Source organism: Mirounga leonina, unplaced genomic scaffold (assembly GCF_011800145.1).
Source record: "Mirounga leonina isolate KUSES-001 unplaced genomic scaffold, KU_Mleo_1.0 Mir_151, whole genome shotgun sequence".
NCBI classification, from domain to species: Eukaryota; Metazoa; Chordata; class Mammalia; order Carnivora; family Phocidae; genus Mirounga; species Mirounga leonina.
Window position 1 is genome coordinate 25,310,822 of NW_023270377.1, and position 17,502 is coordinate 25,328,323.

Genomic DNA, 17,502 nt, shown 5'->3' on the forward strand with positions numbered 1-17,502 from the left:
CAAGGCACAATTTTATACATCACTGCCTTCTTAAACTGGTATTTTATGTTAGCACTATTACGATTAGTTGTGAAGATGGGGACTAAGGGCATGGACTCCTCTGAATGCCCCCAGGTCTCACATTAAACTTTAAGCCATAACTGGAAGTTGGGCAAATACTCTCACACTTATGACTTAATAGTACTTAATACTCATCTATAACATGATGAGACTCTCATATGGTGTGATGTGTCTCCAAACTGCCATTATGCTTCACAATTGCAAGTCATCTTGTTAGCCTCTGCTCTAACTGTTCTCCATCTCCCTTTTAGCACCTTTATGAAGCAAAATTCCAAGTTGCTCTTTGCAGAAACTTCTCCAAAGCCACTACCCATCCAGTCTCCAGAGTCTAATTTGCTGATATTAAGACACCCTAATGAGATGGTATCTATAATAATCACCCACAGGCTTGAGAACACCTGGTACTGCTCTAATTATATTTTCATTGATTTTTATGTAACCATGCAGGGTTTGAGCTTATTAAAAGTATGGCAGGAGTGATATCTAAGACCATCTATTGTTTTTATAGGACCCAAGAATTACTAATCTTAAATGTAAGTGAATGACCAGGTGGAAAACATTTAGTATTTTTCAGGAAATTTACAAACTGAACAGTCTGTATATTCTTGCAATAATTATTCCAGGGAGTAATAAAAGTTTCCTGACTACCTTTTTGCCCTAAGATTTCTTTTTTTTTCCCAATGGAATCTACCTTTGTTGATCATTAGTGTACCGACATAATATGTACATTTTTTTCCCAGTTAATTATGTTATGTTAATCACCAAACATTACATCATTAGTTTTTGATGTAGTGTTCCATGATTCATTGTTTGCATATAACACCCAGTGCTCCATGCAGAACGTGCCCTCTTTAATACCCATCACCAGGCTAACCCATCCCCCCACCCCCTCCCCTCTAGAACCCTCAGTTTGTTTTTCAGAGTCCATAGTCTCTCATGGTTTGTCTCCCCCTCTGATTTCCCCCCTTCATTCTTCCCCTCCTGCTATCTTCTTCTTCTTCTTTTTTTAATATATAATGTATTATTTGCTTCAGAGGTACAGATCTGTGATTCAACAGTCTTGCACAATTCACAGTGCTCACCATAGCACATACCCTCCCCAATGTCTATCACCAGCCACCCCATCCCTCCCACCCCCCACCACTCCAGCAACCCTCAGCTTGTTTCCTGACATTAAGAATTCCTCATATCAGTGAGGTCATATGATACATGCCTTTCTCTGATTGACTTATTTCGCTCAGCATAATACCCTCCAGTTCCATCCACGTCGTTGCCCTAAGATTTCTATTTGATGTACAGTAATAAACCAATAATGCCCTTTTCATTGTATAAAGATATTCTCTTATAATTATTTCACTTTGCTTTGACTTAGAAGACTTACCACATAATGATATTCAAGAACCTCCCCAGTGTATTGCGGGCTGGGCTCTGCTAACTTTCTTAAAGCCCATTAAGCTACTTCCCTTCAAGAACTTTCAATCAGTCCTAGAGTGAGAAAATCCCTCAAGTAATGCCCATGTCTTCTTCAGCTTTGGATCTTTGACATTTACCAATGGTCCTCGACTTGAAAAAGTTCAACTTTATAATAGTGAAAGCTATACACATTCAGTACCAACCATACTTCAAATTTCGACTGTTGATCTTTTCCCAGGCTAGCGATTCGCAGTAGGATAGTCTGTTGCAATGTGGGCTAATGGCAGCTCCCAGTCAGCCACACAAGCATGAGGCTAAACAACCCATACACTTAAAACCATTCTGCTTTTCACCTTCAGTACAGTATTCAGTAAACTGCATGAGGTATATAATACTTTATTATAAACAGGTTTTTGTTAGACGATTTTGCCCCACTGTTGGCTGGCATAAAATATTCTGAGCACACTTTAGGTTGGCTAAGCTAAGCCATGATGCTCGGTAGGGTGGGTATATTAAGCGCATTTTTGGCTTCTGACATTTTCAACTTATGATAAGTTTATTGAAGCATCACTCCACCATAGGCTGTGGAAGATCTATAGTAGAAATTGAAATGTGAATGAATGAAGGTAAAGAAGGAAGGAACAGAGGTCAGGAAGGGATCATACAGCTTCAGCTGGGGATGTGTTGCGTTTGAGACAGCCAGATAGAGGTATCCAGCAGATGGTTGGAAATATGGGATGATGATGGATGAAGATAAAGGTGACAGTTATGGATAGGACAGTGGACACCACAGACATGAGCTGGCAAAGGGGAAAGTCAAGAGATAGATGGAGACAGAGACAGAGAGAAAGAAGAGGTAAGACCCAACTTTATGGAAAACACACGTTCGGGGCTAAGGAGGAAGAACTAAGAGCAGAGCACATAGAAAAGATACAACCAAGAAATAGAAGAGATTCCTGTTTAAGGCATCCTAAATCCTTTTCAGAACAAATATCCTTTTCACTAGAGACTTTTTCTTTCTGCTTATTTATTCACTTATTTGTATTGATTGCTGCAATGGAAAAAGGCAAAACTCAGGGAACATAAAGAGAACAAACGTCCATTTTTTCTATTAGTTGCTGTTTTCTTTAGTGGAGCTTAAAACAGATCTCCCCTCTTTTATACCACAATTAAGGTCCTTTCCCGGCCACTCCTAGCATGTGCCCAGGGGCATGCATGCAACTACACACCAACTTACCTGGATTCCAATCAGGATGCCTTTCTGGGGTATCTTAAACCCTGTGGAAAGCATTGCTTTTAGGAAAGCTGTGTGAATACCTTCACCAAAGCAAGCCACCTGTTTAGAATAAATTAAAAAATAAAATAAAAAGAAGCAAATACTAGTCAACAGCTCTTACCGATAAACAAATACAAATGGAAAGCACTTTACTCATAGAGCCCTTTGCTAGATTTTATTGAGTTGCCCAAAGACCATGCAGTCTGAATCCTGGGATTAAAAAGCTGGCCAGGGCAGATGTATCTTATGTTTTTAATTAAGCATAATGAAAGAATAAGCAATTCCTTCTCTATCCAACAACACTCCATGGAGCAACATAACTGGATTCTACTGTGAATCATTTGGATACAAATCACAGCTTCTGGTCCATAATATGGTAAGTTACCAAATGTTAATATGACTTAATGTTTAAATAATGGTATATGTTATGTATGCGATGCCACAGTGCGTGAATTCATGGGTCAGTAGCACAAATGCATAACTGCTGATCACTTGGGTAGGAGTCATTTTGTACAGCTTATGAGAGAGCTTTCTGAGAAATTCAATAAATCCAGGAAAATCTCAAGGACCTTTTTTTAAAAAAATCATTTTCATAAAATGAACCAAAATAGACTAGTTCTGAATACCACAGCCATATGTAAAAACAAACAAACAAAAAAAAAAAAACCCATTCCAAACTAACATATAACATTGGGATATACAGAAGTTTCAGCTAGGGTAATTGTGCTACTAGATAACTACAAGTCAAATGGACCCCATAACTAGAGAACAAGTGGTATATTTGAGCATGATGGGAATAGATTCTGCCACGCATATCATCATTCGACACAGATACAGAACCACCATTATAGTAAATAACACTGATGGCTAAATTCATTCTTTCAGCAAATGACTCCCTTCTTGTGAAAGGGATGTTCTCATGATTATGACCTTCAGCCAACCACCAGTACATGCTGCTTTTCACTCTATAGCAAACTCTTTCTTTGGTCAATTAATGGCCAACTAAACTCAGTAATATCAACCTCAGTTAATGAAACCCAAATTCTACTGGCAGGACCAGGCAATCCCATCATAAAAGCATATACAACAACACACAAGAGGTTTCAGCAGTTTTCTACAAGAAAACACAGAAAACAGTCAGATATTCAAGTAAGCTCAAGTCTAACATCCTTACCTTACCACTAAGAAAATAAAACAGCCTTTACCTAGATCAAGAGGTAAAGGTTTATTCAATCCCACAAGCCATTTGGACACTGAAAATGTCTCTTCAAAGCATAACTGAGATTTCACCTAAGCTAGAATTATTATTCTGATTTCAGTTATGAAATAGACCTTGTAATATCACACTCAGTGACACCTGGAAGTATGACTCTAATAAGAGAAGAATTAACTCTACTTCTGAAATAGATCACAACAAAGGTGAGCTGAGCTTCTAAGTCTTTCATGTTTTCATAACAACTCCAATAATGTATGTCCGGAGGCAGAATGGACATAGGCAGTGAAAATAAGTTTACCACACTAGAGAAAACAGCACAAAGGAAAACAGATCTCTCCCTGATCTGAACCCTGAATCTGCTGAAAACAGCCCTGCTACCAAGTGACTATGAGATCACGGTGAACCTGAAGAGCAGCTCCCTAAACAGCAGAGAACTATAATGCAGGCCCCTCATTTTAAAGCTAGGTTTTCTCACCTAGTCAATTAAAAGCAGCGGCAAAGGAGCTAAGAGAAGGCAATCGTCAGTCCAAATACAAGTAAGATAGCCATTTATTCCTCACTGACTGCCTTCCTGTCTCCCTTGACTTCTCATCACAGATGTTGCTTGTAACCAGACAACCACATAAACATCACGTATTTATTGTAATTAAATATTTTCCCCTTTCAGGTGTTCCTTAATAGCAAGAGGAAACAATGATGCCTCACAGTCTGATGTTGCCACTCTGATGTGCACTGATGAGGATCTGAAGGTTGTATCTAGTAAGTCTGTCAAGGGCTGGGTGATTCATAAAATATCCTGACACTGACATGTACGGAACTTTCTAGAATCTGACAGCTCTCTACAAGAAACACAGTTCGCATTCTTAAAGAAACCTTCAGCTGACAAGAGTCCCAACGCAAGTGAAGAGGGACATCCAGTGGCCAATTCCATTATAGGTTTTAGATAATCCCCAGGAGGTCCAAGTTGCTTTTGAAAGTTGTTTTGGGATTTTGCATTTATCTACAGATTCCACAATGTTTAGGTCCATGATCTTTCTAATGCTGTACAGTCATTCTATATATTGCTAGTAAAAATCCAATGATTTAATTTCATAGTAAAAAGAGGTTGAGGGGGGTGGGGGTGGGAAGTGCTGTCACAGAGAGACCTTGAAATGAAAACTTAAAGCAGAAAGACCCAGGAGATATTTACTTAGACATCTAAAGAAATATTTTGGAAGCTGTTCTCAATGTGTAATGTGGAAATGAATTAGGAACACATACATTAGATTCACAAGTTAAATATAAGTGAAAATTTAGACTCTGGTCCACAAAAGTACAAAATTTTTCTTTAGTTCAAAATTCTTAAGCCTTTTCAGACTTACTCTGATAACAGAAGTTTGCGTCCCCCTTAATACTTAATAACTTACTTACTGTATTACACCCAGATCATAAAACCATAAATTTCAAAGTAGATTTAATGAAAGCGTTCAGGGATCATTAATTAGTTACCTCTCCGGTGGAAGCCATCTCACAACGCAGAATGGGGTCAGCATCCCTCAACCGGGGCCAGGAAAACATTGGAGCCTGTCAGAAATAATGGGGAGAAAAAATACGTGAGAGAAAGGTATAAAAGGAATAAGAGAGGATAAACATATTTAGTGAACCATCTCTCACAGGATTCATTTAGGCTATGGTAGACACATAAAAAATCTCCTTGGTCCAAGCATCTGACTTGAAAAATAGCTTTAAAACTCTGTTCCAAGAATTTCTTGAGCTCTTGGCCAAAAACTTGGGTTAAATAATCACAAATTATTCTGTAAATAGGGCCCCTGTGACCAGTCTAGGCCAGTGTTTCTAATCTGGCCTACACATATTCTTATTGGAGTGATTTCAAACAAAGTCTACTGGGCATTGGTCTCCCCAAGCACAGAGTTCAAACACGCTTTTTTCTTGGTAGGCTTTGGAAACATTCCTCTTCTTTTTCTGATCATTTGAACTTGCAACAGCCAACCATGCCAGAAATGTCTGTCTGTAAGCTGACTTCTGAGACATTAAACTGTTGTTGACACCTCTTAAAAAGCTTTGAAAAACATTCTGCTTAGGAACACTTTTGCCCAGAGCTTTCATGTGAACTAGAACATAGATAGGAGTGTTTCTTTTTCATTTATTTTATCAGTACAATTCACGAAGAACCAAACGCTTGTTTCTTGCATCTGTTTGTCTAGTGTGGACTCTTCTTCCTTTGATTCTGGTACGCTTCCAAGTTATCCTGGGAGTTTTAGCTTGGGGTCATTTCACGAGGTCATCCTCAGTCAAGTTATACATTTCTGCACTCTCACTTTTCTGTGCTCTCATCTGTGGATGTCCACCCACCTTACTAGGCCTATGTTAAGATGGACTATAGGGCGCCTGGGTGGCTCAGTTGGTTAAGCGACTGCCTTCGGCTCAGGTCATGATCCTGGAGTCCCGGGATCGAGTCCCGCATCGGGCTCCCTGCTCTGCAGGGAGTCTGCTCCTCCCTCTGACCCTCCCCCCTCTCATGTGCTCTCTCTCTCATTCTCTCTCTCTCAAATAAATAAAAAAAATCTTTAAAAGATGGACTATAAAGAAGTCACTCTTCTTTAAAAAGTCAAGATTCATATACAACGATAATTAGGAAAGAAGTAAACAGGACGATACAGTGCTTTTTGAAAAAAAGTGTATCTATCCATCAATACTGTTTTTAGTTGGATATTGTTTCATACACATATGTGTGTGTATATTTCTGCGTCTATGAATTCAGAAACATGAATTTGAAATGTACATATAGAATTTCCAGTGGAAAATATTTTTCAGGGCCTTCTACTTATTGGTCTCAAACAAAGAAATCCTATGTATTTTTTTACCTATGTATAATTCCCACTGAAAGCTTTAACAATTTATGTTGTGTCATAGTCTCCAGGAATAAAGTGCCACCGTTCCCCAATATAACAAGTGACATTCCATCTCAATGCACTATAAAATCCAAGTCATCCTAAATTATTAAGCTAAATAAAATTAATAAATATTTTTTGATTTATAGCTTCAACTTAAAGCTTCCACTATAAAAGTCAGAAGTCAGAGTCTCAGCTATAACATAATTATGACTGAGGTCACTAGTACATGTAGGAATGGAAATATCTTGAAGACATCCAAAATATATAAATGTCACATAAATATATCGCACAATATAAATTGATTCCATCAGATGCTTTTTCTAAAATATTCAAATATATTTATATAGTATCTCACTAATCCTCATGCTTGCCCTGTGAAGTAGTTAAAGGTCATAATTATAAATAATCTGTGCACGGGCATACTGGGGTAGCTAGAGGAGCACAATGGCTTTATTATTAAGGTATTATTAGAAATATAATACATCTATATTGGAATTTAGTGAGCAAATCTTAAACTTTTCTGGTCGATCTTCATAAAGATGCCATCAATCTCATTCCCTTCATGGCACCACCGTGAACAGCAACCACTATTTCAACTTTCAAGTGGAAAAATTATACTGCTGAAGAAAATAGGAACTAAGCAAGGTGGCCAAGGTAGTTAGAATTTAACCGACACCACAGGGTAACACTTTTACAAGATCCATGCATTCCTGAAGTCTTGGCACAATTCCAAAGGGCACAATTCAAGCCTTCTCCTAACAAAATATGTCCAGAATTTCTGTTTACCAACTAAACCAACACCACCATTATCAGTCGCATTAACATAGTTTATAATTCACTCAGCTAGTTGGTTTTGAAATTATGTAATTCTAAATGATTTTTTGTTATTTTTGAAATGGATAAAAAATCATATAAAGTTGCCTGTGCGCATCATCCAAAGGAAACATCGTAAATCCCTGGTCCAGCACTTTAGTTAGAAGGTTCATGAAGTATCAAAATTATTTTTTTTACTTCTTTTTTAAAGTTTTTTTTAAGTAAGCCCCCAATGTGGGGCTTGAACTTATGACCCCCAGATCAAGTCACATGCTCTACTACTGACTAAGACAGCCAGGCATCCCTCGAGATTATTTTTGATGAAAAATTGTTCCTTTAATTTCTTGAAACTTAAAAAAAAAATGACTAATTGGGCGCCTGGGTGGCTCAGTTGGTTAAGCGACTGCCTTCGGCTCAGGTCATGATCCTGGAGTCCCTGGATCGAGTCCGGCATCGGGCTCCCTGCTCGGCAGGGAGTCTGCTTCTCCCTCTGACCCTCCCAACCCTCCCACCTCTCATGTGCTCTCTCTCTCAGTCTCTCTCTCTCAAATAAATAAATAAAATCTTAAAAAAAAAATGACTAATAGATTTTTTTAATGTTACCTTAATTGCAACATAGTCAGCAGGAATTATGGGATGGTCCAGTGTGGGAAGAGGTTTCTCATCAATGCTCTCTCCAATCATCACCTTGGTGGCCACATCAATGAAGTCTACCCCCAGTGTCTTAGAAACAAAGGGGAAGGATCGAGAAGCTCTCAGGTTACACTCAATCACCTGGAGAGATAACAAAATTCAAAAAAAGAGAAAGGATGGTGAGGGCCAATGACAACATATTAACATTCTCCCTGGCACCTGGGTTCTAGCTGTTTTTCACTGGGGCCGGCTCTTCTTTTACCAGCCTCTTCCTTCTCTCCCCACTGCTTGCACTTTGTTAGCCAGTTTCTTTTTAGTCGGTATCTTTGAATTCTGACTTTCTTACATCCACTTTCCACAACTTCATCCCCACACACTGCTGATAGATTTTAATGCAGAACTCAGATAATGCCATGTCCCTACAGAAAAGCCTTCACTGGGTTTCCACTGGCCATCAGATGAAAGTCTGGTCCTTGAAGGCTTTTTATTCATCTGCCTCGATATATCTCTCTATGTGATCTTGTACCATTTCCCTGACCCCAATTTTATTTTCCAAGTGTGCCTTGCACTATTTCCCTAGAAAAATGATCTCGCTAAACTAAACTAGTCGCTATCTCCTAAAATGTGCCAAATTTTCTCTCAGATGTTCTATGTGTAATGTCCTCTCTACCTTCCTTTACTTGTCAAAATTCCAACCATTCTTTAAGATCCAGCTTAAAATACAAAATCTCCCTTGAAACCCACCCCAAACCAGGTATATGACACTCAAATACATGCTCACGCACACACACACACGCAAACACACTAGTAGATACGCTCTCTCTGTTCTATGACGCCAATACCATGTATTTGTACATTCCTTCCAGCAGCTATTATATTCTAACTTATGTTATAGTTGTCTACAAAGTCGTCTTCCCAGTCCTCACCAAACCGAATATCTTTAAGAGCGAAGACTGTGGCTTATACAACTTTATTGCCACCATATGATTTCACATAGTAGATGCTGCTGAACCAATATTGGTTACTGATTGGTTACATTAAATAGCAACTAAATTAATGAAGACTAGTCTAGTTGATTTAACATTTTTTGTATGTAAATAGTATCTAAAACTTCAGTGTATACAATTTATGACTATTGTACACATTCAGATAGTCATTGCGTCCATCTCTACCGTACCACAGATGCCAGACAGCAATCCTCTTTCCAGTGGACTAGAGTGCTTTCCAGAACCGTGACTGACACAGGAGTGCCACCAAGAGCCTCTGCCTTCAGACAAGGCAGGCATCATATGCTGTGCAACAAGCCACACTCAGACATGAACAGCTGCAGGAGTCTCAGCTGCTCCGTCTGTGCTCACCAGGATTACCGGGGGGACACAAACCAACATAACCTAACACAGCTTGGTGTCCTCTCAAGCACCTGGGCATTTCTTACCAAGACATCATTTCCTTTGACAAGAAACTGGACGTTGAATGGGCCAGAGATGGCAAAAGCCTTTGCAATCTTTCGGGTAGCATCCTTCACCTAGATCAAAAGGACAATGACATAGAGCTAAAGAGCATACTTTGGTTAGAAAACACCTCAAACTTAGATTTCTTTAATTTCTCTTGACATAGAGCTACACCTCCACTAATAATAGTAACAGTCATAATGGCAATAATAATAATAATAATAATAACAATAATAGAAGCCACTAGCAGGCATCTATCAATAAAATAATAATACATACTAAATATTCATAACAAACCAGCGAGGAAAAGAACAAATAACTTTACAAAATTATCTTTCTGCCAAATGTCCCTATCTACCTGCCGTTGTATACTCTGGTTTTACTTTGAGGGCTAAATGGAATTCTTTCAGTCCAGTTGCTTCAGCACCAGAAACTGCAGTCCAAACTTCCTATCACCCTCCCGACCTACCTGCTAAGAAGAGCAGGCCCTGAAATTACATGGCACTGCAAAGAGACCAGAGACATTGCTTTGATGTGCTTTTCTGCTGCCCTGGACTCTACCTGGGTAGATAGTATGGTCAGAAAGAAATGACGTTTCCTTGCCGGGAAGCTCTGCATGTCACATAGATGAATCCCTACATCCAACCAGAGCCAGAAGGTACCCATGCAATGAGGGGCCACTGACAGCAAGAAACAAGAGCTCCTCATTCATTACTTTTACAAGAGTGATTTGACAACTTAGTTGGTCATAAAAGGGAGCAGAGTCCATGGCACATCAAACTGTGAGAGATCTGGAAAAATCTGAGTTCTTGAGGTCATTTATACCGACATGATCAACTAAAGCACACTTGAAATCCAGGGATGTTGTTCTCTTAGGCAGCTGGTGTTACAACACGCCCTGCTACCTTCACATCTAGAACAAGGTAAGATCTTCAGAATCCAGCCCAAAGTACAGCCAGCCAGACAGGCTACCTAGATTTGGATGGCAGGATTATTGGTAAGACTCACTAAAAAAGCCAAGCCTGACCTAACATACCTAAAGAGTAAAGGAACATCCCCATGAATTATTTAAGATGATGGTCTCTGAGACCGCCTAGGAGTGCATATTGAGTACTGAGGCATCATTCCTGGGAAGGTCTTTAAAGCAATGGTTCCAAAAGAGAGGCTGAAAGAGACATGTCAGAAAGTGCTGATTTGAGATGAGGGTAAGTGTGGATATTGAAAACATAGGTTCCAGAATGTTCCTACATGATTGCTGCATACCTGCTTCTAATTGAGAAGCATAGCTTCATATGCTGCTCATCTAAGTGGCTCTCAAACATGAGAACCATCTGCAGCAGTGTTCTCCAGATGGGGTCCATAGGTCCGCAGCAACAACATCACTTGGAGACTTGTTAAAAATGCAAATTTGGGGGCCCTGCTCAGAACTACTGAATCAGAAGCTAGGGATGGAGTCCAGCAATCTGTAGATTAGCAAGTTCCCCAGGATGTTATGACACCACTGAAGGTCAAGAACCACCGTACTAACACACAACCAAGTGGGCTCAAGAGGGCAGGAAGGAAATTATGATCTCTAAAACACCCAGCAGACTCAGAACAAGAAAGTTCCCTTCATAATTACACTTTGCCTGGGGCATGTCCTACATTGCTACCTAGTTAAAAAAAAAATTTTTTTTTTATCTTTGCTTTTTCCCCTTCCACTTTTCTTGATAAATGATGACCTTTTCAATGGCTCCTTGGCTGATGGTTTGTGTGGGCAGCATCAGAGTAGCATCTCCTGAGTGGACACCTGCATCTTCCACATGTTCAGACATAGCGTGGGAGATAACCTGGCCAAAAGAAGATTTTAGAAAGAGTTGTCAGGCACCTACTTCAATGAAGCTGCCTCCCACCTCCCCACCCACCCCATCCTAACAGATGCCTGGAGCATTGACCAGTTTCTTTTCGAGCCCTTGATGAGAGTAGTACATAGAGTCCTGCATGTAGACATCACTGCCTCCCTGTGCAGTGACAGACTGCCTCCGGGGCAGCTGACAGAGGCTGAGCTGATCTCCCTCCTCCGTCAATTAGAATGGGTTCGAATCGGGAAAAGAAGACAACTGAACTGACTCAGGTTGACTTTTAAGAACGAATAGGAAACAGACCTGTACCTCTGAAACAAATAATACATTATATGTTAAAAAAAAAAAAAGAAGAAGAAGAAGAAGATGGTAGGAAGGGAAAAATGAAGGGGGGGAAATCGGAGAGGGAGGGGAACCATGAGAGACTATCGACTCTGAGAAACAAACTGAGGGTTCTAGAGGGGAGGGGGTGGGGGGATGGGTTAGCCTGGTGATGGGTATTAAGGAGGGCATGTATTGCATGGAACACTGGGTGTTATAAGCAAACAATGAATCATGGAACACTACATCAAAAACTAATGACGTAATGTATGGTGATTAACATAACATAATAAAATTAAATTAAAAAAAAAAGAATGAGTAGGAAACTAAAGCATTTGGTAGGCACTGGAAGGATCTTTATCTTTTCCTTCCAGATTAGGTTTTAGACACTGGAAAAGAAACGATGGGAGAGGTAAATATCTAGCAAGGTGCATGTGTAACTTCGGTGGACCAGGAAGACTTAAGATCTGGAGCAAGAGATTTTTAAATTGAAATTTGAGAAAGAAGGGGAAGCAAGAAAAAAAATATCCTTATCTTCTCTTACAGGTAAGGAAACTAAGGCAAGATAAGAAGAAATAACCCAAGTGCATGTGATTACTGTATGGCCAAGTCAGATTTGAAGCTCTTATCTGTCACATTCCAAAGTTTATGGTCTCAATCACCATAACCTGAATGCTAACAGTATGTGTGTCTCTGGAAAATGATAAAGCTGACAGTCAACAGAGAATAATTGGGTAACTGTAAAAGACTTAAATAAATTACAGAGATAATTTGTTTATCAGATTTATAAATTACTTTAAAGCAGAGTGGCATTTGAGTCTCCTGCTGTCACTTACCAGCTCTGTGACCTGGGCAAGGTACTTTATCTACTCAGCCTTGGTGTCTGATAAGGCAGTACTAACCATGATGTGGGTCTCATAGAATGTTTGTAAGGATAAGATAGAACACATATACAGTGTCTGACATGGTATTTAGTGCATAGTAAGCATTCAAGTTTTTTTATAGTGTCTAGAAAGGGGGAGGCAATACTCCCACCAGGCTCTGAAAAAAATCATAATATAGTTGATGTACTATGTCCATTTTGGAGTGTGACTATTTAAAAATTATGTGAATAACCTGGAACATTTCCAAAAGAAGGAGTCCAGGATGATAAGCAATGGTTGATGTCTGAGAGAAGTTTAGATTAAGAGCATATCCTAGCAAGTGGGAGCCAAATCAGGCCAACAGACCAGCATTATATTTGAAAAAACACAAACATTTCTAGGCTAGTCTTACATTCTCCCCACTGACATTGGTATGCTCACATCCCTCTCATTTTATACCCGAGTCTCAAATACTTAGAAGTTGAAAAGGAGGAAAGATTAAACATATGCTCTACAATTCTGGAGGCCAGAAGGTCAGGAATGAAAAAATTCTAGGGAGCAGACTTTACTTCAAAAGAAGGAATAAATGAGATGTTATTATATATATCTGTATAGTTATATAGCTATCTATATCTATCTATCTATCCATCTATCTATCTATATATATGACATCTTTCAATCTGACAACTTTCTGTGCTCTGTATAACCAAAGTTGTTAAACAGAAAATAAGTGACCACTTTCTGGGGATGCTGTGAAGAAAATTCTCATCCTTTGGGGCGTGGGGTTGAAATAAATGATTTCTAAGGGTGCTTACACTCAGGATTATATGATTCTGTAGTAAGCAGTCATCACTGCTGTATGGTTTACCTATATACACACACATGTAAACAGCCCTACTTTGAACTGTTAATCTGGAAAACAAAAAAGCCAAAAAGATTTAACATTTTAGTAGTGTTTTGAAGTCTCTACAAAGTAGAAAATGAAGGACATTTTTTTTTAATTTTTCATTAAAGCAAATAAAATGACACAGACTCCCTAAAACATAACTTCCTGTATTTCAAGATAAATCATAAATACCTTATTAGTACAACTAGCAAACTAAAGGAAAGCATTCTTCACATTTTCATTTTTCCCTGAAGTTGGAGGCATTCATTGTACTAGCAATACAAGATGTGATTTGGTAAGCTAATTTTATGTTATTATCCTTATCCACCCTACTCTGTTTAGTTTTGTCTTTATTAACACAATAAAAAGGTGGAGGCTGGGAAATCAAGAGAGGAGAAAAACTAGGGATTCAATTAGGAACTTCAGAAAGACAAGTATTGGATGTTTTTATAATACTCATTGAAACATAAAAGAAAACCCACAGACAAAAGAAAATGAGAGAGAAAAATCTATTCAAAAAGAATGATGAGTACAGGAAGATAATTAATTTTGAATATCATCAAAGAGAAATTCTAACAGTATGAAACACAGGATATATGATACCCATGACACATCAACTAAATTGTTAGTGAATTTGAAAATTTTGTGGACTGAGCAACTCTTCCACTATTTTCAGAGACCTGTTTTGTAGAAATCATGACCTCTAGTCTGTGTTGTTTCAAAACTGCCAAGGCGGGGTGGGGAAAGAAACTTGATGGGATCTCAGAGTTGGGGATAAAGCACTTACTCTTCCATCTTTGCCAACAGCATCCATTTCCACTTCCCGGGCTCCCTCAATAAATTTTGTCAGCACCACTGGGTGTTCCTGTCATTGAGGTAAACAGAAGGGCAGAATCCTTAGCTGATGTTATGTGTATAGTGTTAAGTAAAAATTGCATACCTTAAGTAAATCCCAGTGTAATACTTGCAAAGACCTTAATGCTAAATGTACTACATAAACTCATGAGCTAATTTGTTGGGTAAGAACAAGGTCATTCTCTGCTTTCAGTGAGGCAGAGGGTCTTTCTTCAATCCTGAGTACTCAGTCAACTGAACATGAGTGCTAAAATTTCAAATAATAGACTTTTAAGTGAGTGAGAGGAAAGAGGGGGCTAAGGAGAAGGTCGAATGGGGGAGTTATGAATATTTATTTTATTTATAACTGTGTATTTTTCTTGGTTCGAGTTCTTTCTCTCTTTCTACACTCATCTTTTCCAAGTGCTGCAATTTCCTAAATTAGTTCTCTCTCCATGAGACTGTGAAAGAAATTAGGAGGAGAATCTCATTTTGTTTTGGTTTTGTTAGGTCAAAGATGGAATCCATTACTTGGAACTGACATGCCTTAAACCACTTTTAAAGCATGGCATTTGCAGCATTTCTCTTTATTAATCTTAAAAACATCCTTCCTTTCTCCGCTGTTTAAGACCGGTTTCCTTCTCAAAGTTCTCCCCATTCTCAGTTTCTTCATGAGGGTGCAGTGATGCCCTCCACACTGGGACCACTGCTTGCTTTTTCTAGGCGAAATGAAGCAGTTGACTGAAGAGTTCCAGGGTTCAGGCATCTCTTCTCCTCCGAGCCCCAGGCACCAGCAACCAGCACCACCTGCTTTTTTTTTTTTTTAATTTTTTAAGATTTTATTTATTCATTCAAGACACAGAGAGAGAGAGAGAGAGAGCACGAGCAGGGGGAGAGGCAGAGGAAGAAGCAGGCTCCCCGCTGAGCCAAGAGCTGGACATGGGGCTCCATCCCAGGACCCTGGGATCATGACCCGAGCCGAAGGCAGATGCTCAACCATCTGAGCCACCCAGGCGCCCCGCACCACCTGCTTTTTTACCAGGCCCTGCTTTTCCCTGTCTCTATGCCTCTCTCCCCCACATGCACTCCACCTTCTCTCCTCAGCTCTCTCATTCAAGTCTCAAATCATGCTTCAAGACACAAAAGCTACCTCCTCCCCTAAGCCTTCTCCAAACATCTCCTTTTCTTCCGAACCCAAGCCCCTTTTGGCCACCATCATGGAGTTCACCCCGTGCATATGTGTTAAATTTAATATATCTTATCTCCTTTAGTAGAACACTTGAAATTGAAAGGAATTTTGTGGAAAATTCAAAAGAACCGGTGTTTTATGCCATAAAGAAGCTTCTCTCTTCTATTAAATGAGGCAAGTTTCCATATTTTCTTTTCTTCAAAAGCCTACTGGACATGCAACTGTTTATTAGCTAAGGGGGAAAAAAAAAGATGCCTTTCCATCTCTGTTCCTTCTCCTTTAAATATCTGATATTTACTGTAGCAGGCCTACTGGAGCTGTGTTGAGACCTATATGGGATTTTTTTCTAATTTTTGATGATAATAGCATGATTTCAAAAAAAAAAAAAAAAGATAAAAGTTTACCAGCTGTCTTAGCTTCTCTAGCCAAGCCTGAGACAGGGATCCTTGTTCAAGTGATTTATGGAGGGAGTTGGAAAAGCAGGATGGGGCAACAGGAAAAAGCTAGTATGTCTATGATCTCAGTGGAGACTAAATTTGGCTTTACCCCACAGGGGGCTCTGGAGGATGAACTGCAACACAGACTAAGTCCCACCTTGAGGCAAAGGTTACTCACTGTCTAGTGTTTTGAGGGTGGTGCTGAAGTGAGGGATCTTGCCTCCTTGTTAATGAAGCTCCCATTTGCCTGAGAATAGTTGCCCAGAGAAGAAGTACAGCTGGTAAGTGTTATCAGCTATCACTACAGTTAGGGACAAGTGCTTCCACAGGTAAAGGAATCTGAGTGGACCAACGACAGCATCCACCATCCTGGCCATTTGGACAAATCTATGAAATAGTCCTTACCATGTTGAGAAAGAAGATCTCTTAATTTCAATCTTTCTGCAACATTGTACATTGTTGGCCTTCTTAAGACACTTTCTGCCTTTGATATCCATAAACTACCGTTTCCTGCTTCTTTGTCAGGCTCCTTCATGGTTCTTCTACTCAGCCCTTAAATGCTGGTATCCCTCTTGTCTCTGTCTTAATTATTCCACTTCCTCTGTACTCTCTCCTTGGTGATTGCTTCCATCCTCAAAACTCTAACTAAAATGATATGCTATTTATTTCCAAAACTATATGTACATCTCTATCGCTAGACATGACCTTGATTTTCAATTTAAAATCTGTATAACCCACTGCTTTTGAAGCATCTGCACTTGGATTTCTCACAGGTACCTTATACAAAAGGTCAAATATTAAATATATGATTTCCTTCTCTAAAGTTTCTCCTTATTTTAAAATGGTTGATTTAGAATTAACTGGTTGAAAGGTTTACATTGTGTGTATGAGTAGGAAGAAAAGACAGCACAGGTTACCTATTTTAATAAATGGTACCACCACCCATCGAGCTGTCCAAGGCAGAAGCTCAGGAGTCATCCTTTATCAATACACTTTTACCCTCTACCTCCACGCACTCACTAATTGCCTTCAGTGAACATTCTAAATATTCTAGAATACATGTACTTCTTTTTTATCTTTACTATCATTACTCTGCTCCAAGGTGCTGTCATCTCTACCCTGAGCTACAGCAATAGCCCCTAATGTTTTTCCATGAATGCAGTCTGGCCCCAAACTCATTATAACTGACAAGGTTCTCCTTATCTATTCCCTGCCTACTCTATCTACTCTTCCACCATGGAAGTGTCCTAGCCATATACTAAATACTTTATCAGTTTCTAGAAACTCCATTCTCTTTCTCAGCTTTGACCCTTTACCTGTGCTGTCCTTTCTTCCTACTCACACCCACAATGTAAATCTTTCAACCAGTTAATTC

The 17,502-nt window shown here is 39.3% G+C and overlaps 1 protein-coding gene across 1 annotated transcript in view; it reads right to left on the reverse strand.

Moving 5' to 3' along the window:
* CPS1 (carbamoyl-phosphate synthase 1) overlaps window positions 1-17,502 on the reverse strand; it is a 357,074-nt gene that overhangs the window by 10,791 nt on the left and 328,781 nt on the right. The window contains exons 35-40 of the mRNA XM_035007224.1: window positions 14,455-14,532; window positions 11,478-11,585; window positions 9,741-9,830; window positions 8,276-8,446; window positions 5,454-5,528; window positions 2,711-2,809 (exon numbers count right to left, since the gene is read on the reverse strand). Of these exons, the coding sequence (XP_034863115.1) occupies window positions 2,711-2,809; window positions 5,454-5,528; window positions 8,276-8,446; window positions 9,741-9,830; window positions 11,478-11,585; window positions 14,455-14,532 (621 nt within the window). The remainder of the gene's footprint in view (window positions 1-2,710; window positions 2,810-5,453; window positions 5,529-8,275; window positions 8,447-9,740; window positions 9,831-11,477; window positions 11,586-14,454; window positions 14,533-17,502) is intronic.